Source organism: Bombina bombina, chromosome 7 (assembly GCF_027579735.1).
Source record: "Bombina bombina isolate aBomBom1 chromosome 7, aBomBom1.pri, whole genome shotgun sequence".
Lineage (NCBI taxonomy): Eukaryota > Metazoa > Chordata > Amphibia > Anura > Bombinatoridae > Bombina > Bombina bombina.
In genome coordinates, this window is record NC_069505.1 from 582,506,057 (window position 1) to 582,529,545 (window position 23,489).

General features: G+C 41.4%; 1 protein-coding gene across 1 annotated transcript; it reads right to left on the reverse strand.

Annotated features, from left to right (window-relative positions):
* Positions 1-145: 145 nt before the first annotated feature.
* On the reverse strand, positions 146-23,137 carry LOC128667136 (uncharacterized). Its single transcript, XM_053722057.1, has 4 exons — positions 23,052-23,137; positions 15,017-17,473; positions 2,225-2,330; positions 146-1,768 (listed from the first exon to the last, which is right to left on the reverse strand). The coding sequence occupies exons 1-3, from the start codon at positions 23,083-23,085 to the stop codon at positions 2,242-2,244; spliced, it is 2,580 nt and encodes an 859-aa protein (XP_053578032.1). The 5' UTR covers positions 23,086-23,137; the 3' UTR covers positions 146-1,768; positions 2,225-2,241.
* Positions 23,138-23,489: the final 352 nt, after the last annotated feature.

A 23,489-nucleotide genomic window follows, 5' to 3' on the forward strand; every position in this document is an offset into this window, starting at 1 on the left:
CATTATTAATGTGATCATACCCATATCTCTAACGTTTTGAGCTTACTGAGCGCCCCCGAAAACCATTCTCTGTTTTATTTACATTTTCTCTGTCCAGGAGGAGGACAGTATTTCGGGAGGCAAAAAAGCGTTTTAAGTCCAGCGCTTTATACACTATAAACCCTTTATTTTCTCAGAATACGCAATGAGCCGTGCAGAGTACTGGGGAGTTGCAGTGCCTTATAAATTAAGTGCTATAGAAAGAAGCAGAGATAAGTGTGGTACCATGACCACCCCACACACACACTAGGACAGGATGGGCAGCCCCTCTAGAAGGCTGGGACCCATCTTCGGTGGGACCCCTGTAGTTACTCCCCTGATAGAAATATTTAGCAGTAAATGCATAAGGTGTTAAGAAAGTCCAGTGGTCACATTGGTAGCCTGATGCCGGGCTCTCTTGAAGAATTCCTTGATTATATCGCAAAATGCCTCTGATAGATTCATTTATCAGTTAATAATATACACAAGATTGTATGAATGTCCATAGATCACATAAGCAACCTGAAGCCGGGGCCCTCAGGAAGAATTCTTGGAAGGTATCACAAAATAGTTAATCTACAAAAAATATATAAATTATATTATGTTTTAATTTAAACTCTGAATGTCTATATTGTTTATCCTTGTTTAGTCTCATTGTATACAATAATGTGCTGAAATTTGTAGGTGTAACAAAAGTTTGTGCAGATGTTATTGGTTATAGATGCAAAGCAGAGCTCTACACTATTAGTGTGACACATTATTCTGACTCTCATCCCCAGATCACCCTATGGATAAACATTATAACAAAAAACAGTTTAAACATTTCTAATAAATGTGCAAATAAATTACACATTAAAAATGAAACAAAAATAATTGTCATTATATAACAAAAAAGTAAATATAAATACTATGGGGCCTATTTATTAATGTGCGAGCGGACATGATACAATGTAGCATATCGTGTCTGCCGTACATCGATAAATGCCGACAGCATACGCTCTTTGCATTTATCATTGTAATGCCGCCCCCTGCAGATTTGGTTGATTTCTGTCCGCGGCCTCAGAGCAGGCGGACAAGTTAAGAAGCAGCAGTCTTTAGACCGCTGCTTCATAACTTCTGTTTCTGGTGAGCCTGAAGGCTCGTCGGAAACAAGGGGCATCAAGCATTCGTACACAAGGGGCATCAAGGGGGCATCAAGCATTCAGACACAAGGGGCATCAAGCTTTCGGAGCTTGATAATTCGGCCCAATCATTTAACATTGCACAAGCAGTTCCCATCATTTATCATTGCACAAGCAGTTCACTATAGCGTCCCTTTTCATTCAGATGGCGACGTATACTGTGAGCTGACACATTTGTACCCTGTGTCTGATGGTCATCTTGAATTTGTCTGGAAGTTGATCAAGGTTCTTTATCCACCATTCGAATAATCCTTTGTTGCCCAATCTTTGATCAATTTTTTTCTTTCGTCCACACACAGGGAGATTAGCTACAATGCCATGGGCTGTAAACTTCTTGACAATGTTGCGCACAGTGGACACAGGAACATTAAGATCTCTGGAGATGGACTTGTAACCTTGAGATTGTCCATGCTTTTCCACAATTTTTGTTCTCAAATCCTCAGACAATTCTTTGCTGCTCTTTCCCTTCTCCATGCTTAGTGTGGCACACAGAGACACGCAACAGAAAGGTTGAGTACATTTTTCACCACTTTAACTGGTTGCCGGTGTGATTTCTATATTGTCAGCACCTGGTAATTGATACAGGTGAGTTAGATTACAAATTACAGGAGCATCACAAACTTAAAATGCAATTATTTATTACAATTTTGAGAAGGTGCCAATAATTTTGTCCAGTCCATTTTTGGAGTTTTGCATGGAATGTGTCAGATTTAGCTTTTTTTTCTTCACTTATATATATATATATATATATACATACATATACACACCCACATATATACACATACTGTGTATATACATATACACAGATATATGAGAAGTAACATGATTTGTTACTTTGTTACATACAGATGTTTTCCACATTTACTTTTTAGAAACACATTTTCAGTTGGTTTATTTATTGTGATTTATTTACACATTGTTGTAATAAAAAATGACTTTATTTTCACAATAATTTTTAATGTAATTATCAGATATACCTAATGGGACATTATAACCACCAGGGAACAGTAGACAGTCAGACTTACAGGGAAGAAGGCACCTGCTAAACCTGGGGCACGATTATAACAGCCAGAGCAATAAGGATCATATTCCACCATGGAAATGTATCAATAACTCCAGCTGATGTTGTATCTGAAAGAGTAAAAATGTTTTGGATTTTAATTCTGACATTTAAAGGCAAATTTATTATTTAAAGGGACATACTGTATAGCCAAACATGTTTTCTTTCATGATTCTGTATTTTAAACAACTTATTTACTTCTATTATTTAATTTGCTTTGTTCTCTTTGTATCATTTGCTGAAAAGCATAGCTAGCTAGGCTTGGGAACAGATATGCACTACTGGGAGCTAGCTGCTAAGTGGTGGCTGCTAGTGATGTTGCGAATAGTTCGCCGGTGATTAGTTCCCGGCGAACATAGCATGTTCGCGTTCGCCTCAGCCGGCGAACATATGCGATGTTCGATCCGCCCCCTATTCGTCATCATTGAGTAAACTTTGACCCTGTACCTCACAGTCAGAATACACATTACAGCCAATTAGCAGCAGACCCTCCCTCCCAGACCCTCCCACCTCCTGGACAGCATCCATTTTAGATTCATTTGGAAGCTGCATTCTTAGTGAGAGGAGGGACAGTGGAGCTGCTGCTGATTTAATAGGGAAATCGATAGCTAGGCTAGTGTATTCAGTGTCCACTACAGTCCTGAAGGACTCATCTGATCTCTGCTGTAAGGACAGCACCCCAAAAAGCACTTTTTAGGGCTAGAACATCAGTCTGCTTTTTTTTTTTCCTGTGTAATCTAATTGCAGTTGCCTGCCTGCCAGCGTGTGTGTCAGGCTCACAGCGTATACTGTGCCCACTTGCCCAGTGCCACCACTCATATCAGGTGTAACAGTAGTGTACATTTAAAAAAACAACAACACTTTTTTGACTGTGAAATAATAGCAGACAGCTGCCAGTACCCAAGATGGCCGCCAATAAGGCAGATGGGGAGGGTTAGAGAGCTGTTTTGGGGGGGGATCAGGGAGGTTGGGGGCTAAGGGGGAATGCTACACCACACCATATGTAAATATGCTAAAAAAAATAAACATTTTTTAAAAACCTTTTATTTTAGTACTGGCAGACTTTCTGCCAGTACTTAAGATGGCGGGGACAATTGTGGGGTGGGGGAGGGAAGGGAGCTGTTTGGGAGGGATCAGGGGGTCTGATGTGTCAAGTGGGAGGCTGATCTCTACACTAAAGCTAAAATTAACCCTGCAAGCTTCCTACAAACTACCTAATTAACCCCTTCACTGCTAGCTATAATACACGTGTGATGCGCAGCAGCATTTTAGTGGCCTTCTAATTACCAGAAAGCAACGCCAAAGTCATATATGTCTGCTATTTCTGAACAAAGGGGATCCCAGAGAAGCATTTACAACCATTTGTGCCATAATTGCACAAGCTGTTTGTAAATAATTTCAGTGAGAAACCTAAAATTGCGAAAAAATTTAAGTTTTTTTTAAATTTGATCGCATTTGGCGGTGAAATGGTGGCATTAAATATACCAAAATGGGCCTAGATCAATACTTTGGGTTGTCTACTACACTACACTTAAGCTAAAATTAACTCTACAAGCTGCCTACATGCTCCCTAATTAACCCCTTCACTGCTGGGCATAAAACACGTGTGGTGCGCAGTGGCATTTAGCAGCCTTCTAATTACCAAAAAGCAACGCCAAAGCCATATAAGTCTGCTATTTCTGAACAAAGGGGATCCCAGAGAAGCCATAATTGCATAAGTTGTTTGTAAATAATTTCTGTGAGAAACCTAAAGTTTGTGAAAAAGTGAACAATTTTTTTTTATTTGATCGCATTTGGCGGTGAAATGGTGGCATGAAATATAGCAAAATGGGCCTAGATCAATACTTTGGGTTGTCTACTACACTACACTTAAGCTAAAATTAACTCTACAATCTGCCTACATGCTCCCTAATTAACCCCTTCACTGCTGGGCATAAAACACGTGTGGTGCGCAGTGGCATTTAGCAGCCTTCTAATTACCAAAAAGCAACGCCAAAGCCATATAAGTCTGCTATAATGGCATGTCTGGCACACAGTGTTGGGGCAAGGGTCCATCTTACCACTGATACCTGGTCTGCAAAGCATGGTCAGGGCAGGTATATCACCAGGGCCGTCTTTAATATTGATTGGACCCTGGGCAAAAATTTTCTTGGCCCCCCCCCACCCCATGCAATTTCGCTCTCCACCCCAAAATCCCAAAAAACAACTAAATCAAATTTTTTTTATTATTAGCCCAGCGGTGGATCATCCACTGCTGGGCTAATCATTTAAAAAAAAAAAAAAAATTAAAAATTGCAATATGTGAAACTGGACCTAAGCAGTACTAATAAGTAAATAAATATATAAATTCCTCCACTGTGGATTCATTTAATATTCTTTTGAATGTGATTCTGGTCTGAGGTTAGCTGGTTAAAGAGATTTAGGGTAGCCAAAAGGAGCAAAGCAAGGTAAAGGAGGAAGCATGGAGGTGCAGACAAATATAAGTTTACTGACTGGAACAGCAGAACTACTATGGGAAGCTGTAAAATCTGAGACAGAGAGAAAATAAAAACTATAAAAATAAACCTTACATTAATGTGTGAAGTATCAGCATGACGCTATACATCAGCCACACCAGCACATGTAGCTTCTTTGCTAGGAACAAGTTCCCTCTCACCCTGAACTAGACACTGCTGCATGGGGAGGGGCGTGTGTGCACTCACTTATTCTTCCCACTGACACCTTTCTACAAAGCACTATTCCCCTAACAAACTTCAGTTAGTTGATCTTAGGGCCACAGCAGAAAGAGCAAGGCTAAGGGGACCAGTAGACATGATGCTGTCTGTCCAAGGCTGCATGGATACAGTGTGAGATGAGTCACACAGCCTCAAGACTGAAGAGAGCAGTGTATGCAGCTGCACAGATGCTCAAATCCTCATGTGCCTGCCGCTCCAGCTTTCTGCTGCATGCGCCTACAGTCAGCCCTACCCAGAAACAATCCCGACCACCAGAGCAGTTACCTGGTAACAGTGGTAACCCCAGTAGGACCTTTTCTGATGCAGTGGGAAATGGCTGGATGCCGAGTTAGGGCTTTGCATTCAGTGCTGCACAGTGCACATCTAAAACAGTACATGGCACTAGCTTGGCATGTCACATGACACCGGCACGGTCTGGCACAGTTTTTAAAAAAAAATATAAGCAGAGTACTTTTGACTGTGACAGTATTAGGACTGAATGTGTGTGTTCCCCATGTCACATCAGCAGTCTGGTATGAACCATTTAAAAAAAAAAAAAAAAAAAAAAAAAAAAAAAAATTTTTTTTTTTTTAGGACTCTTGGGCCCCTCAACAGAGACTGGGCCCAGGGCAGCTGCCCCTTTTGCCCTGTGTTAAAGACGGTCCTGTATATCACCTACACTGCGCACTGTGAAGCGGGCGTAACCCTTACACTACCTGATCGATACAACATCATACCTGATGTTTTAACGCACGTTATTCCAAACAATTTAGGAATGTTAGGTGATTTATGCCCTTTATGGATTAAAACCAGACTCTGCATCAACTATGTAATTTTCCATGGGAGTTTTGCCATGGATCCCCCTCCGGCATGCCACAGTCCAGGTGCTAGTCCCCTTGAAACAACTTTTCCATCACTATTGTGGCCAGAAAGTGTCCCTGTGGGTTTTAAAATTCGCCTGCCTATTGAAGTCTATGGCGGTTCGCCCGTTCGCAAACTTTTGTGGAAGTTTGCGTACGCCGTCCGCGAACCCAATTTTTTAGGTTCACGACATCACTAGTGGTTGCACATATATGCCTTATATCATTGGCTCACCAGATGTGTCCCATTAACTTCCAGTAGTGCATAGCTGCTACTTTAACAAGGGATAGCAAGAGAATGACACAAATTTGATAATAGAAAAAAATGTGGTTTTATGTCCCTTTAATTAATGCTAGAAATAATGATGTATTCAAAGCAAAGATAAATGTGAAAATAGTATGTAGATGTATTTATGATTATCAGCTAGATTACGAGTTTTAAGCGCTATAGGGATTTTAACGACCGCCACAAAAGCAGCGTTATTTCACCTCCCTATAGAGCTAGTATTACAAGTTTTAAAAAAGTAGGCTTGTGCGAGCGAAATGGTTGTGTTGAGCTCAATACCGCAGTGAAAATAAGCGCTGCTTTGACGTGCTCGTGCACGATTTCCCCATATACATCAATCGGGAGAGCCGTCAAAAAAAAAAAACACCTGCGATCTCGGAAACAAAAGCTCCATAATGCAGCCCCATTGATGTCTGTGGGGAAAAAGAAAATAATGTTTAAACCTAACACCCTAACATAAACCCCAAGTCTAAACACCACTAATCTGCTGCCCCCAACATCGCCGCCACCTACATAAAACTATTAACCCCTAATCTGCCACTCCCAATGTCACTGCCACTATACTAAAGTTATTAACCCCTAATCTGCCGCCCCTAACATCGTCGCCACCTACATAAAACTATTAACCCCTAATCTGCCACTCCCGATGTCACTGTCACTATACTAAAGTTATTAACCCCTAATCTGCTGCCCCCAACATCGCCGCCACCTACATAAAACTATTAACCCCTAATCTGCTCCGATCAGCCAATAGAATGCGAGCTCAATCTGATTGGCTGATCGGATCAGCCAATCGGATTGAACTTGATTCTGATTGGCTGACTCCATCAGCCAATCAGAATATTCCTACCTTAATTCCGATTGGCTGATAGAATCCTATCAGCCAATCAGAATTCGAGGGACGCCATCTTGGATGACGTCATTTAAAGGAACCGTCATTCGTCGTTCAGTCGTCGGCCAGGATGGATGTTCCGCGTCGGAGGTCTTCAGGATCCTGCCGCTCCGGATGGATGACCATAGAAGATCCCGCTTGGATGAAGACTTCAATCGGATGGAAGACCTCTTCTGCCCCGCTTGGATGAAGACTTCAGCCGGATCATGGACCTCTTCAGCCCCCCGCTTGGGCTTCAATCAGGACATCGGAGGAGCTCTTCTGGACAGATCTGTGAACCCGGTGAGGTGAAGACAAGGTAGGAAGATCTTCAGGGGCTTAGTGTTAGGTTTATTTAAGGGGGGTTTGGGTTAGATTAGGGGTATGTGGGTGGTGGGTTGTAATGTTGGGGGGCTTGTGTATTGTATGTTTTTTTTTACAGGCAAAAGAGCTGAACTTCTTGGGGCATGCCCCGCAAAGGGCCCTGTTCAGGGCTGGTAAGGTAAAAGAGCTTTGAACTTTAGTAATTTAGAATAGGGTAGGGCATTTTTTTATTTTGGGGGGCTTTGTTATTTTATTAGGGGGCTTAGAGTAGGTGTAATTAGTTTAAAATTGTTGTAATATTTTTCTTATGTTTGTAAATATTTTTTTATTTTTTGTAACAGTTCTTTTTTATTTTTTGTACTTTAGCTAGTTTATTTAATTGTATTTATTTGTAGCAATTGTATTTAATTAATTTATTGATAGTGTAGTGTTAGGTTAATTGTAGGTAATAGTAGGTAGTTTATTTAATTAATTTATTGATAGTGTAGTGTTAGGTTTAATTGTAACTTAGGTTAGGATTTATTTTACAGGTAATTTTGTAATTATTTTAACTATTTTAGCTATTAAATAGTTCTTAACTATTTAATAGCTATTGTACCTGGTTAAAATAAATACAAAGTTACCTGTAAAATAAATATTAATCCTAAAATAGCTATAATATAATTATAATTTATATTGTAGCTATATTAGGATTTATTTTACAGGTAAGTATTTAGCTTTAAATAGGAATAATTTATTTAATAAGAGTTAATTTATTTCGTTAGATTTAAATTATATTTAATTTAGGGGGGTGTTAGTGTTAGGGTTAGACTTAGCTTTAGGGGTTAATACATTTATTAGAATAGCGGTGAGCTCCAGTCGGCAGATTAGGGGTTAATGTTTGAAGTTAGGTGTCGGCGATGTTAGGGAGGGCAGATTAGGGGTTAATACTATTTATTATAGGGTTAGTGAGGCGGATTAGGGGTTAATAACTTTATAATAATAGCGATGCGGTCCGCTCGGCAGATTAGGGGTTAATAAGTGTAGGCAGGTGGAGGCGACGTTGAGGGGGGCAGATTAGGGGTTAATAAATATAATATAGGGGTCGGCGATGTTAGGGGCAGCAGATTAGGGGTACATAAGTATAACGTAGGTGGCGGCGCTTTGCGGTCGGCAGATTAGGGGTTAATTATTGTAGGTAGCTGGCTGCGACGTTGTGGGGGGCAGGTTAGGGGTTAATAAATATAATATAGGGGTCGGCGGTGTTAGGGGCAGCAGATTAGGGGTACATAAGTATAACGTAGGTGGCGGTCGGCAGATTAGGGGTTAAAAAAATTTAAACGAGTGTCGGCGATGTGGGGGGACCTCGGTTTAGGGGTACATAGGTAGTTTATGGGTGTTAGTGTACTTTAGAGTACAGTAGTTAAGAGCTTTATAAACCGGCGTTAGCCCAGAAAGCTCTTAACTACTGACTTTTTTCCTGCGGCTGGAGTTTTGTCGTTAGAGTTCTAACGCTCACTTCAGACACGACTTCTAGTTAGAAAAATCCCATTGAAAAGATAGGATACGCAATTTACGTAAGGGGATCTGCGGTATGGAAAAGTTGCGGCTGAAAAGTGAGCGTTAGACCCTATTTTGAGTGACTCCAAATACCGGAGGTAGCCTAAAACCAGCGTTAGGAGCATCTAACGCTGGTTTTCACGGCTAACGCCAAACTCCAAATCTAGGCCTAAAATTACTAACAATAAAAATAACTAAATTACATAAAAAACCAAACACTAAATTACAAAAAATAAGTAACAAATTATCAAAAATAAAAAAGAATGACACCTAATCTAATAGCCCTATCAAAATAAAAAAGCCCCCCATAATAAAAAAAAAACCCTAGCCTACAATAAACTACCAATGGGCCTTAAAAAGGCCTTTTGAGGGGCATTGCCCCAAAGAAATCAGCTGTTTTACATGTAAAAAAATACAACCCCCCCCCAACAGTAAAACCCACCACCCCCACAACCAACCCCCCAGAAATAAAATAACTATCTAAAAAAAATTAAGCTCCCCATTGCCCTGAAAAGGGCATTTGTATGGGCATTGCCCTTAAAAGGGCATTTAGCTCTTTTACATGCCAAGACCCTAATCTAAAAATAAAAACCACCCAAAAAAACCTTAAATAAACCTAAATCTAACCCCCGACGATGCACTTACAGTTCTTGAAGTCCCACTTGAAAGATCCATCCAGGCGGCCTCTTCGATCTTAATCCAGGCGGCGAAGTCCTCATCCAGGCGGCAATAATTATTTATCCAGATGGCATCTTCTATCTTCATACATCCGGCGCTGAGTGGGTCCATTTTGAAGACATCCGGCGCGGAGCATCCTCTTCATACGGTCGCTGCCGTAAACTGGAACTTCAAGGCAAGTGACGTCATCCAAGATGGTGTGTTGTACCTTTCATTTTTATTGGCTGAAAGATTTCAATCAGCCAATAGGATTAGAGCTGCTAAAATCCTATTGGCTGTTCCAATCAGCCAAAAGGATTGAGCTCTCATCCTATTGGCTTATTGGAACAGCCAATAGAATGAGAGCTGCTCAAATCCAATTGGCTGATTGGAACAGCTCAATAGGAATGAAAGGGACGCCATATTGGATGACGTCACTTGCATTGAAGTTCCAGTTTATGGCGGCGACCGTATGAAGAGGATGCTCCACGCTGGATGTCTTCAGGATGGACCCGCTCCACGCCGGATGGATGAAGATAGAAGATGCAGACTGGATGAAGATTTCATGCCGCATGGATGATGACTTCTCTGGCTGGATGGATCCTTCAAGCGGGACTTCAAGAACTGTAAGTGGATCGACGGGGGTTAGTGTTAGGTTTATTTAAGGTTTTTTTTGGATGGGTATTATTTTTAGATTAGGGTCTGGGCATGTAAAAGAGCTAAATGCCCTGGGGGGGGGGGCTTTTTATTTTGATAGGGCTATTAGATTAGGTGTAATTCTTTTTTATTTTTGATAATTTGTTTCTTATTTTTCTTAATTTAGTGGGTTTTTTTGTAATTTAGTTATTTTATTTTTTGTAATTAGATACTTTTTGTAATTTTTAGAGTAGTGTTAAGATTTTTTTAATGTGTAGTTTAGTTTAATTTAATTGGTAGTTAGTTTAATTGTAGTTTAATAATTATCTTAGTTTAATTGATTGTTTAAAATTAATTTATTTAATTTGACAGGTAAGATTTAATTTAATTTAAGATAGGGAAATTGTAATTTTAATATAAAGTTAGGGGGTCGTTAGGTTTAGGGGTTAATAGTTTATTTAAGTATATTTCGTTGTGGGGGGCTTGCAGTTTAGGGGCTAATAGGTTTATTATAGCGGCGGTGTGGGCGGATGGCAGATTAGGTGTTAAAGGGACAGTCAACCCAAAAATTACTGTTACTTATTTAGATTAGTTAATTAACAATCTTTACATCAAACTCTAGCCCAATTTTCATCTAAATAAACTTTGGCAGAAAATACACTTACTAGATCTCATCTGGCTGTTTTGAAATGGCCACCTGACTCCTCCTTCTCTGACGTCTCCCAAAAGCTTGAGCTGCAGCAGTAGTACAGGAACTTCTCGTCCCTGCTCGCTCCTTTCATTCAGCTCCTTTCATCAATCTCATGGCTGACTGATATGACAAAGATCCCACAATCTAATACTTTATAGAGGGGAGGGAGAAAGAGAGCTATATCTACAAGATGCTTCTTAATAAATTAAAAACTATCAATAAGGGGCAAATGTATGTTGCAGTAATAATAATTGTAGACATTGTTGTATCACAAAACTAAGTGTATAGAGTTGCACACACTGCAGAGCTTTATAAAAACAATCTGACAGTTAATTTCACTTTGTTCCGATTGCTGCAGGCTTATGGATAGATCTATGGATACTCTACCACTGTGGGCTGCATATTTGTTACCGACTTGTTTGGAAGATATTTACTATAGTAATACGTATCATTATACAATAGGCTCACTTGATGGTATGCTGTATTGTATTATAATTATAAAGAGAAAATTAGTATTTTTATTAGTGCTGTTATGGTTAAAATACCCCCGCGTTTATTCATATTGTGTAGTCTGGTATACAAATGGCAAGTGGTCATTGTTAACCGTATTAACCCTTTTTTTGTTAATTAGCAAGCAAGTATTTAATGTATACACAAATTAACATTGTGCATTATTTGGCAATTAACAAGAATGAGAAATACATATTTATCTTATGACCCCTGCTCAAGCATTGGAACAAATTTGTTACGGGGTTAGGGTATAGGGAGGGGGTAGAGGAGCTCTCTGTCATCTTTATACCCGGGCATCAGTCAGAACAGAGTGACTGTCAGACTGGGTCACTGGGAGCCATGATGGTGCCAGTGCACAGCCCGGAGTCAACAAGCAGCAAACACCCCCCCCCAGAAAAAGACAGCGGCTCACACATCTCAGCCCAGAGGAAAAAGCACGCTCAGGAGGTGCGGTTACAGTCTGAATATAATGTCACTTGGGAATTTGACTAAGGTGGCTAGTGTGTGTGTATATATCTGTCTCCAGCTTTCTATAATATACTGACGAGATGTCATTCCCTTTGACGTTATTCTGTGTGATCTAATTGGCCATGTGTTACTATTACAGAATATTACAGAATAACGTCAAAGTGAATGACATCTCGTCAGTATATTATAGAAAGCTGGAGACAGATATATACACACACACTACCCACTTTAGTCAAATTCCCAAGTGACATTATATTCAGACTGTAACCGCACCTCCTGAGCATGCTTTCTCCTCTGGGCTGAGATGTGTGAGCCGCTGTCTTTTTCTGGGGGGGTGTTTGCTGCTTGTTGACTCCGGGCTGTGCACTGGCACCATCATGGCTCCCAGTGACCCGGTCTGACAGTCACTCTGTTCTGACTGATGCCCGGGTATAAAGATGACAGAGAGCTCCTCTACCCCCTCCCTATACCCTAACCCCGTAACAAATTTGTTCCAATGCTTGAGCAGGGGTCATAAGATAAATATGTATTTCTCATTCTTGTTAATTGCCAAATAATGCACAATGTTAATTTGTGTATACATTAAATACTTGCTTGCTAATTAACAAAAAAAGGGTTAATACGGTTAACAATGACCACTTGCCATTTGTATAACAGACTACACAATATGAATAAATGCGGGGGTATTTTAACCATAACAGCACTAATAAAAATACTTATTTTCTCTTTATAATACAATACAGCATACCATCAAGTGAGCCTATTGTATAATGATACGTATTACTATAGTAAATATCTTCCAAACAAGTCGGTAACAAATATGCAGCCCACAGTGGTAGAGTATCCATAGATCTATCCATAAGCCTGCAGCAATCGGAACAAAGTGAAATTAACTGTCAGATTGTTTTTATAAAGCTCTGCAGTGTGTGCAACTCTATAAACTTAGTTTTGTGATACAACAGTGTCTACAATTATTATTACTGCAACATACATTTGCCCCTTATTGATAGTTTTTAATTTATTAAGAAGCATCTTGTAGATATAGCTCTCTTTCTCCCTCTCCTCTATAAAGTATTAGATTGTGGGATCTTTGTCACATCAGTCAGCCATGAGATTGATGAAAGGAGCTGAATGAAAGGAGCGCGCAGGGACGAGAAGTTCCTGTACTAGCGCTGCAGCTCAAGCTTTTGGGAGACGTCAGAGAAGGAGGAGTCAGGCGGCCATTTCAAAACAGCCAGATGAGATCTAGTAAGTGTATTTTCTGCCAAAGTTTATTTAGATGAAAATTGGGCTAGAGTTTGATGTAAAGATTGTTAATTAACTAATCTAAATAAGTAACAGTAATTTTTGGGTTGACTGTCCCTTTAATAATATTTAAATAGTGTTTGCGATGCGGGAGGGCGGCGGTTTAGGGGTTAATAGGTTTATTATATTGGCGACAATGTCGGGGAGCGGTGGAATAGGGGTTAATAAATTTTAATAGTGTTTGCGACGCGGGAGGGCCTCGGTTTAGGGGTTAATAGGTAGTTTATGGGTGTTAGTGTACTTTTTAACACTTGGTACAGCTTTGTAACGTAAAACTCATAATTACTGACTTTAGATGGTGGTACGAATCTTGTCAGTATAGGGTGTACCGCTCACTTTCCTCCCAGGCAAACTCGTAATACCGGCGGTATTGGAGTCCCATTAAAAAAGGATTTTTTAAAAGATATGTCATGTATTGTATAGATAGAGCACCCAGAGACAGACCCACCTATAGCTCTGTACAAAGGCTATCTTGCTGGCCTGTATAGGAATGATAGTGGGTTGTGTGATCAAAACGCCTCATGAACAAGGCCAGGTGACTGAAAACTCCAAAGGTATGGAATAGAATAAGTGGTGATAATCAGGTATGGTATACGGAAAGTTTAATCATAACACATTAGTCATAAAACAGAAATAAGTTCACAATCAAAAAATCATAAAATGTGGATCCACAATTCAGGAAAAAGTGAAAAGTAAAAGCATAAAAACAAAGGGCAGGTTGATAACGGATGTCCAGCTGGTGGACCTCAGCCTAGTATTGGTGATACCCAATAAGAGGGGTGTGAAATCACTGAAAGGGTTAGGGCTGTGAAGGTGTGGTGGTGTAAGAGTGGTGCAGAGTGGACAGACCTGTTTGGTTAATGTTCAAAAGAGTTCTTATGAGGTTGTAACTTGAATGTGGCGACTTAAGAAGATGTGATCTGGTTGGACGTGTTCCGAGGTGGTGTAGTTAACACAATAAAAAATACAAAATTCAAAAAACAAGAAAAATAAATAAAAAATAAAAAATTGAAAAAATAAAAATAAAAATAAAGGAGAAAAAAGTGAAAAAAAGGGAAAAAGTAAAAAAGTTGCTAAAAAATTCTGTGAGAGATTCCTTTCTTAGTGGTAAGAACCCCTGTGATGGATTTAGATAGTCTCCCAGTGAGTGGCTTTTAGACTCTCCTGGTGACGAGAATCCCTGCGGATAGATCCTTGGTCTTTCAATTCTCAGCTATTGCTCTTACAGTTACTCCGCTTTCTTTCAAGGCTTTGCTTTAGAGCAATAGCTGCAGCCAAGAGGACATTGACCTTATGAACTGAGAGACAAAGGATCCATCCGCAGGGATTCTCGTCACCAGGAGAGACTAAAAGCCACTCACTGGGAGACTATCTAAATCCATCACTGGGGTTCTCACCACTAAGAAAGGAATCTCACCACCAGGAAATAAGGTCGTTTTAACTATCAACATTGACTGTTTTTTCACATTGGATTACAATTTATTTTGTGTGTACATACTTTTTCTTTTGACATTCACCTACACAGTCTGTGTGATTCTCACAGAATTTTTTAGCAGTTTTTTTACTTTTTTTCCCATTTTTCACTTTTATTTTTATTTTTTTGAATTTTGATCTTTTTTTGTTGTTGTTTTTTGAATTTTGTATTTTTTATTGTGTTAACTACACCACCTCAGACCACGTCCAACCAGATCACATCTTCTTAAGTCACCACATTCTAGTTATAACCTCATAAGAACTCTGTTAACGCTGCTTTTTCACTCATAACGCCAAACTCGTAGTCTAGCTGTAAGTTAGTTGTTTAAATAACAAATAAATAAGTGTAAAACTGTAGTCTACAACTATGTAGTGCTGCTATGTTGTAAGCTAGGTTAACCTTGTATTTATGACTTAACTTACGTAAAGTGTTGATGTTGGTTCCATTTGGTAGTAATGATGTACTGAATTTAGTGACTGGGCTGGATGGTGCTGACCGGGTGCTGATTCCTGTACTGGAATTGGTCACTGGGCTACTGGTTGGTGCTGACCGGGTGTTGATTCCTGTACTGGAGTTGGTCACTGGGATACTAGTTGGTGCTGACAGGGTGCTGATTCCTGTACTGGAGTTGGTCACTGGGCTACTGGTTGGTGCTGACAGGGTGCTGATTCCTGTACTGGAGTTGGTCACTGGGCTACTGGTTGGTGCTGACAGGGTGCTGGTTCCTGTACTGGAGTTGGTCACTGGGCTACTGGTTGATGCTGACAGGTTGCTAATTCCTGTACTGGAGTTGGTCACTGGGCTACTGGTTTTTGCTGACAGGGTGCTGATTCCTGTACTGGAATTGGTCACTGGGCTACTGGTTGGTGCTGACAGGGTGCTGATTCCTGTACTGGAGTTGGTCACTGGGATACTAGTTGGTGCTGACAGGGTGCTGATTCCTGTACTGGAGTTGGTCACTGGGCTACTGGTTGGTGCTGACAGGGTGCTGATTCCTGTACTGGAGTTGGTCACTGGGCTACTGGTTGGTGCTGACAGGGTGCTGGTTCCTGTACTGGAGTTGGTCACTGGGCTACTGGTTGATGCTGACAGGTTGCTAATTCCTGTACTGGAGTTGGTCACTGGGCTACTGGTTTTTGCTGACTGGGTGCTGATTCCTGTACTGGAGTTGGTCACTGGGCTACTGGTTTGTGCTGACTGGGTACTGATTCCTGTACTAGAGTTGGTCACTGGGCTACGGGTTGGTGCTGACCGGGTGCTAATTCCTGTACTGGAATTGGTGACTGGGCTACTGGTTGGTGCTGACAGGGTGCTGATTCCTGTACTGGAGTTGGTCATTGGGCTACTGGTTGGTGCTGACAGGGTGCTGGTTCCTGTACTGGAGTTGGTCACTGGGCTACTGGTTAGTGCTGACAGGGTGCTGGATCCTGTACTGGAGTTGGTCACTGGGCTACTGGTTGATGCTGACAGGTTGCTGATTCCTGTACTGGAGTTGGTCACTGGGCTACTGGTTTGTGCTGACTGGGTGCTGATTCCTGTACTGGAGTTGGTCACTGGGCTACTCGTTTGTGCTGACTGGGTGTTGATTCCTGTACTAGAGTTGGTCACTGGGCTACGGGTTGGAGCTGACCAGGTGCTAATTCCTGTACTGGAGTTGGTGACTGGGCTACTGGTTGGTGCTGACAGGGTGCTGATTCCTGTACTGGAGTTGGCCACTGGGCTACTGGTTGGTGCTGACAGGGTGCTGGTTCCTGTACTGGAGTTGATGACTGGGCTACTGGTTGGTGCTGACAGGGTGCTGGTTCCTGTACTTGAGTTGGTCACTGGGCTACTGTTTGGTGCTGACAGGGTGCTGATTCCTGTACTGGAGTTGGTCACTGGGCTACTGGTTGGTGCTGAAAGGGTGCTGGTTCCTGTACTGGAGTTGGTCACTGGGCTACTGGTTGGTGCTGACAGGGTGCTGGTTCCTGTACTGGAGTTGGTTACTGGGCTACTGTTTGGTGCTGACAGGGTGTTGATTCCTGTACTGGATTTGGCCACTGGGATACTGGTTGGTGCTGACAGGTTGCTGATTCCTGTACTGGAGTTGGTCACTGGGCTACTGGTTGGCGCTGACAGGGTGCTGATTTCTGTTCTGGAGTTGGTCACTGGGATACTGGTTGGTGCTGACAGGGTGCTGATTCCTGTACTGGAGTTGGTTACTGGGCTACTGGTTGGTGCAGACAGGGTGCTGATTCCTGTACTGGAGTTGGTCACCGGGCTACTGGTTGGCACTGACAGGGTGCTGATTTCTGAACTGGAGTTGGTCACTGGGCTACTGGTTAGCACTGACAGGGTGCTGATTCTTGTACTGGAGTTGGTCACTAGAGTATTGGTTGGTATTGACTGAGTACTGATTCCTTTGCTGGAATTGGTCACTAGAGTATTGATTGGTATTGACTGAGTACTGATTCCTTTGCTGGAGTTGGTTACTAGAGTATAGGTTGGTATTGACTGAGCACTGATTCCTTTGCTGGAGTTGGTTACTGGAGTATTGGTTAGTATTGAGTGAGTACTTATTCCTTTGCTGGAGTTGGTTACCGGAGTATTGGTTGGTACTGACTGCGTACTCATTCCTTTGCTGAAGTTGGTTACTGGGGATCTGGTAGGTGCTGACAGTGTACTATTCTTTGTACTGAAAGATGTCAGCTGATTACTGGTTGGATGACTTTGTATAACATGATTAGTATAGGATGCTTCTGTAGCACTAGTATTTATCTGACCAGCACCAGATGTCCCACTGCTGATTTGCTGACTGAGTTGTAATATGGAATTTAACAAGTTGTTTAAGGAGCTGAGAAAGGATGAAAGACTTGTAGACTGAGTCCTGACCGGAGAAACTGCATAGGAAATAAATAATAATACATTTGGTAACAGAATCATGTAGGCAAAAGATAGCTAAAAAGTTATCACAATAGCCTTATAGGATCTTATAGAAACTACTGAAAGAAATAAAATATGGGACCTCATTTTACCATCTTTATAATATCTCACACTACAGATAGCAAGAGTGCCATATACCCCTTCACACACTACTACACCATGACATGTATACATAGCACAGGTACAGTGCAGACAGCAGAAGTACCAGCCTCCCCTTACACACAAACTACTACACCATGACATGTATACACAACACAGGTAGAGTGCAGAGAGCAGCAGTGCCAGCCTCCCCCTCACACACACTACTACACCATAACATATATACACAGCACAGGTACAGTGCTGACAGCAGCAGTGCCAGCCTCCCCCTCACACACACTACTACACCATGACATGTATACACATCACAGATACAGTACAGACAGCAGCAGTGCCAGCCTCTCCCTCACACACACTACTACACCATGACATGTATACACAGCACAGGTACAGTGCAGACAGCAGTGCCAGCCTCCCCCTCACACACTACTACACCATGGCATGTATACACAGCACTGGTACAGTTAGAGTTGCCACCTCGGCCATGTTTTCCTGGACACTTATTAGTTACACATGCTGCAGGGTGTGCAGACGGCAACATGCACTACACACCTGGACAGCACACGAATAGTGATCCTGGACAGCACAATGCATGTTCCTCCCTGCACACCCTGCAGCATGTGTAACTCATAAGTGGCCAGGAAAACATGGCCGAGGTGGCAACTCTAGGTACAGTGCAGACATCAGCAGTGCCAGCTTCCCCTCACACACACTACTACACCATGACATGTATAGACAGCACAGGTACAGTGCAGACAGCAGTAGTGCCAGCCTCCCCTCACACACACTACTAAACCATGACATGTAAATACAGCACAGGTACAGTACAGACAGCAGCAGTGCCAGCCTACCCCCCTCACACACACTACTACACCATGACATGTATACACAGCACAGGTACAGTGCAGACAGCAGCAGTGCCAGCCTCCCCTCACACACACTACTACACCATGACATGTAAATACAGCACAGGTACAGTACAGACAGCAGCAGTGCCAGCCTACCCCCCTCACACACACTACTACACCATGACATGTATACACAGCACAGGTACAGTGCAGACAGCAGCAGTCCCAGCCTCCCCCTCACACACAATACTACACCATGACAAGTATACATAGCACAGGTACAGTGCAGACAGCAGCAGTGCTAGCCTCCCCCTCACACACAATACTACACCATGAAAAGTATACACAGCACAGGTACAGTGCAGACAGCAGTGCCAGCCTCCCCCTCACACACTACTGCACCATGACATGTATACACAGCACTGGTACAGTGCAGACATCAGCAGTGCCAGCCTCCCCCTCACACACAGTACTACACCATGATATGTATACACAGCACAGGTACAGTGCAGAAAGCAGCAGTGCCAGCCTCCCCCTCACAAACACTACTACACCATGACATGTATACACAGCACTGGTACAGTGCAGACATCAGCAGTGCCAGCTTCCCCTCACACACACTACTACACCATGACATGTATACATAGCAAAGGTACAGTGCAGAGAGCAGTAGTGCCAGCCTCCCTCCTCATACACACTACTACACCATGACATGTATACATAGCACAGGTACAGTGCAGACAGCAGCAGTGCCAGCCTCCCTCCTCATACACACTACTACACCATGACATGTATACACAGCATAGGTACAGTGCAGACAGCAGCAGTGCCTCCATTCACATACAATACTACACCATGACATGTATATACAGCACAGGTACAGTGCAGATATCAGCAGTGCCAGCCTCCCCCCTCACACACACTACTACACCATGACATGTATACATAGCACAGGTACAGTGCAGACAGCAGCAGTGCCAGCCTCCCCCTCACACACAGTACTACACCATGACATGTATACACAGCACTGGTACAGTGCAGACATCAGCAGTGCCAGCCTCCCCTCACACACAGTACTACACCATGACATGTATACACAGCACAGGTACAGTACAGACAGCAGCAGTGCCAGCCTCACACATACTACACCATGATATAGATACACAGCACAGGTACAGTGCAGACAGCAGCAGTGCCAGCCCCCCCCTCACACACACTACTACACCATGACATGTATACACAGCACTAGTACAGTGCAGACAGCAGCAGTGCCAGCCTCCCCCTCACACACACTACTACACCATGACATGTATACACAGCACTGGTACAGTGCAGACATCAGCAGTGCCAGCTTCCCCTCACACACACTACTACACCATGACATGTATACTTAGCACAGGTACAGTGCAGAGAACAGTAGTGCCAGCCTCCCTCCTCATACACACTACTACACCATGACATGTATACATAGCACAGGTACAGTGCAGACAGCAGCAGTGCCCGACTCCCTCCTCATACACACTACTACACCATGACATGTATACACAGCACAGGTACAGTGCAGACAGCAGCAGTGCCAGCCTCCCCTCACACACAGTACTACACCATGACATGTATACACAGCACAGGTACAGTGCAGATATCAGCAGTGCCAGCCTCCCCCCTCACACACACTACTACACCGTGACATGTATACATAGCACAGGTACAATGCAGTAAGCAGCAGTGCCAGCCTCCCCCTCACACACACTACTACACAATGACATGTATACACAGCACAGGTACAGTACAGACAGCAGCAGTGCCAGCCTCCCTCTCACACACACTACTACACCATGACATGTATACACAGCACAGGTACAGTGCAGATATCAGCAGTGCCAGCCTCCCCCCTAACACACACTACTACACCGTGACATGTATACATAGCACAGGTACAATGCAGTAAGCAGCAGTGCCAGCCTCCCCCTCACACACACTACTACACAATGACATGTATACACAGCACAGGTACAGTACAGACAGCAGCAGTGCCAGCCTCCCTCTCACACACACTACTACACCATGACATGTATACATAGCACAGGTACAATGCAGTAAGCAGCAGTGCCAGCCTCCCCCTCACACACACTACTACACCATGACATGTATACACAGCACAGGTACAGTACAGACAGCAGCAGTGCCAGCCTCCCCCTCACACACACTACTACACCATGACATGTATACACAGCACAGGTACAGTGCAGACAGCAGCAGTGTCAGCCTCCCTCACACACACTACTACACCATTACATGTATACACAGCACAGGTACAATGCAGACAGCAGCAGTGCCAGCCTTCCTCACACACACTCAGTAGTGCCAGCCTCCCCTGCACCATGACGTATACACAGCACAGGTACAGTACAGACAACAGCGGTGCCAGCCTCCCCCTCACACACTACTTAAACACAGGGTCTTATATACACAGCATGTGAGGGACAGCCAGGGGAAGACCAGTGCAAAGGAAGAAACACTTCCTACAGAAATAATTGCCAAATTACAACTTGCCCTGAAGGGTTAACATAACTTTACTAACATCTCTACACAGACATCGTTATATATATATATACAAACACACATACACACACACACATATGCTACCTATTTTATCTATCTATCTATCTATCTATCTATCTATCATCTATCTAACATCTATATCTAATCTATCTATCTATCTATCTATCTATCTATCTATCTATCTATCATCTATCTATCATCTATATCTAATCTATATATCTTTATATCTATCTATCGATCTATCTATCTATCTATCTATCTATCTATCTATCTATCTATCTATCTATCTATCTATCATCTATCTATCTATCTATCTATCTATCTATATATCTATATATTATATATACACACACACACACACATATATATATATATATATATATACTCTCTGTCTCTCTCTCTCTCTCTCTCTCACAGACACACATATATATATACAGTATATACATATATATAAATATATATATATATATATATATATTTATCTACCATCTATTTATCTATTTATCCATCTATTTATACACACACAGTATATGCTATCTCTCTCTCTCTCTAACACACACATACGCACTCACACACACACACACACACACACACATATATATATATATATATATATATATATATAAACACACCTACACACTCTCACACACACGGACATACAGTTTTAGATATTAAAGGGACACTGAACCCAAGTTTTTTCTTTTGTGATTCAGATAGAGCGTGAAATTTTAAGCAACTTTCTAATTTACCCCTATTATCAAATTTTCTTCATTCTCTTGGTATCTTTATTTGAAATGCAAGAATGTAAGTTTAGATGCCGGACCATTTTTGGTGAACAACCTGGGTTGTCCTTGCTGATTGGTGGATAAACTCATCCACCAATAAAAAAGTGCTGTCCAGAGTCTTAACCAAACAAAAAACTTAGATGCCTTCATTTTCAAATAAAGATAGCAAGAGAACGAAGAAAAAATGATAATATGAGTAAATTAGAAAGTTGCTTAAAATTCCATGCTCTATCTGAATCAAGAAAGAAAAAATTTGGGTTCAGTGTCTTGACTTGTGATTTACTTACAATTACTTTAAAAGTGTATTTATAAACAAGCACATGTACGCTTATTTGAATAAAAAGAAAAAAAAAAATCTTCATTTTTTAAATGAATATTTACAAATTGTAGTTCATCTTTTCATACATATATTTGTAAACATTAATTTATATATCCCCTGACACCATGTGATGTATATGTTAGTTGATCAGGAGATAAAACTGAAAACTGTATATCACATGATGGAACTGTGTGACTAGGAATGGCTGCTAACTGCATGTTCCTAATTGGTTTTATTTTTGGTTAAATATTATTTTGCTTATCTTTTCTGGCTAGCATTATCTTCTCCTATGTATACATTGGGAGCATATATAAAAGAGTTCGTAAATATTTTATTTAGAGTGCTGTTTATGACTCCACACTATTAATGTGATTATTCTTAAAGGGACACTGTACCCAAATTTTTTCTTTTGTAATTCAGAAAGAGCATGCAATTTTAAGCAACTTTCTAATTTACTCCTATTATCAATTTTTCTTCGTTCTCTTGCTATCATTATTTGAAAAAGAAGGCATCTAAGCTTTTTTTTTGTTTCAGTACTCTGGACAGCACTTTTTTTATTGGTGGATGAATTTATCCACCAATCAGCAAGGACAAAAATGTGATAATAGGAGTAAATTAGAAAGTTGCTTAAAATGTCATGCTCAATCTGAATCACGAAAGAAAATTTTTGGGTACAGTGTCCTTTTAATTGTTAGGTACAAATAAAATTACATCATATTCCTTTTCTGGTGACCAATACCCTGACAGCAAATGTACAATACAGAATACAGCAGTGATATTTATACACATCTTTAATATACAGTTTCATTTATACATACAATTATCCAGTATAATAATTAAGCAATGCAGAGTCCAATTGGTGCATCTAGTCTATAACAATGATAAATCTGTACAAGTTAATAGACCATAATAATGTGCTTACCAGCTAAAAGTATGATTATCACAAGGAGCATCATCCTATTGATAACAGAGCTGTTAATCAGTCTTTTGGAAATATTATCTCTCAAATTACAAGATGCCGAATGAAGTAAATCTCTCAAGTTCTCTATATTAATACCTGAGGTGGGAAGGGTGGGGGTAAAGGTGTGTACAAAAATAACTGTGCCATGACATTTCTTGTTGATATATGTGCTAGGCTTACTGTGATGACTATTTATAGAACAATGAATAGTAAAGAAAGGGTGTGAGGTTCATATTCAGAGGAAATGGATATCTATCTATCTATCTATCTATCTATCTATCTATCTATCTATCTATCTATGTAACTTTTATTAAAAGATTAAAACTATTCACTAGAGGGGACTAAATTCCTCACTCCCTAGGCATGAAGAGCAATGACCATATTACCATACACCAGAAA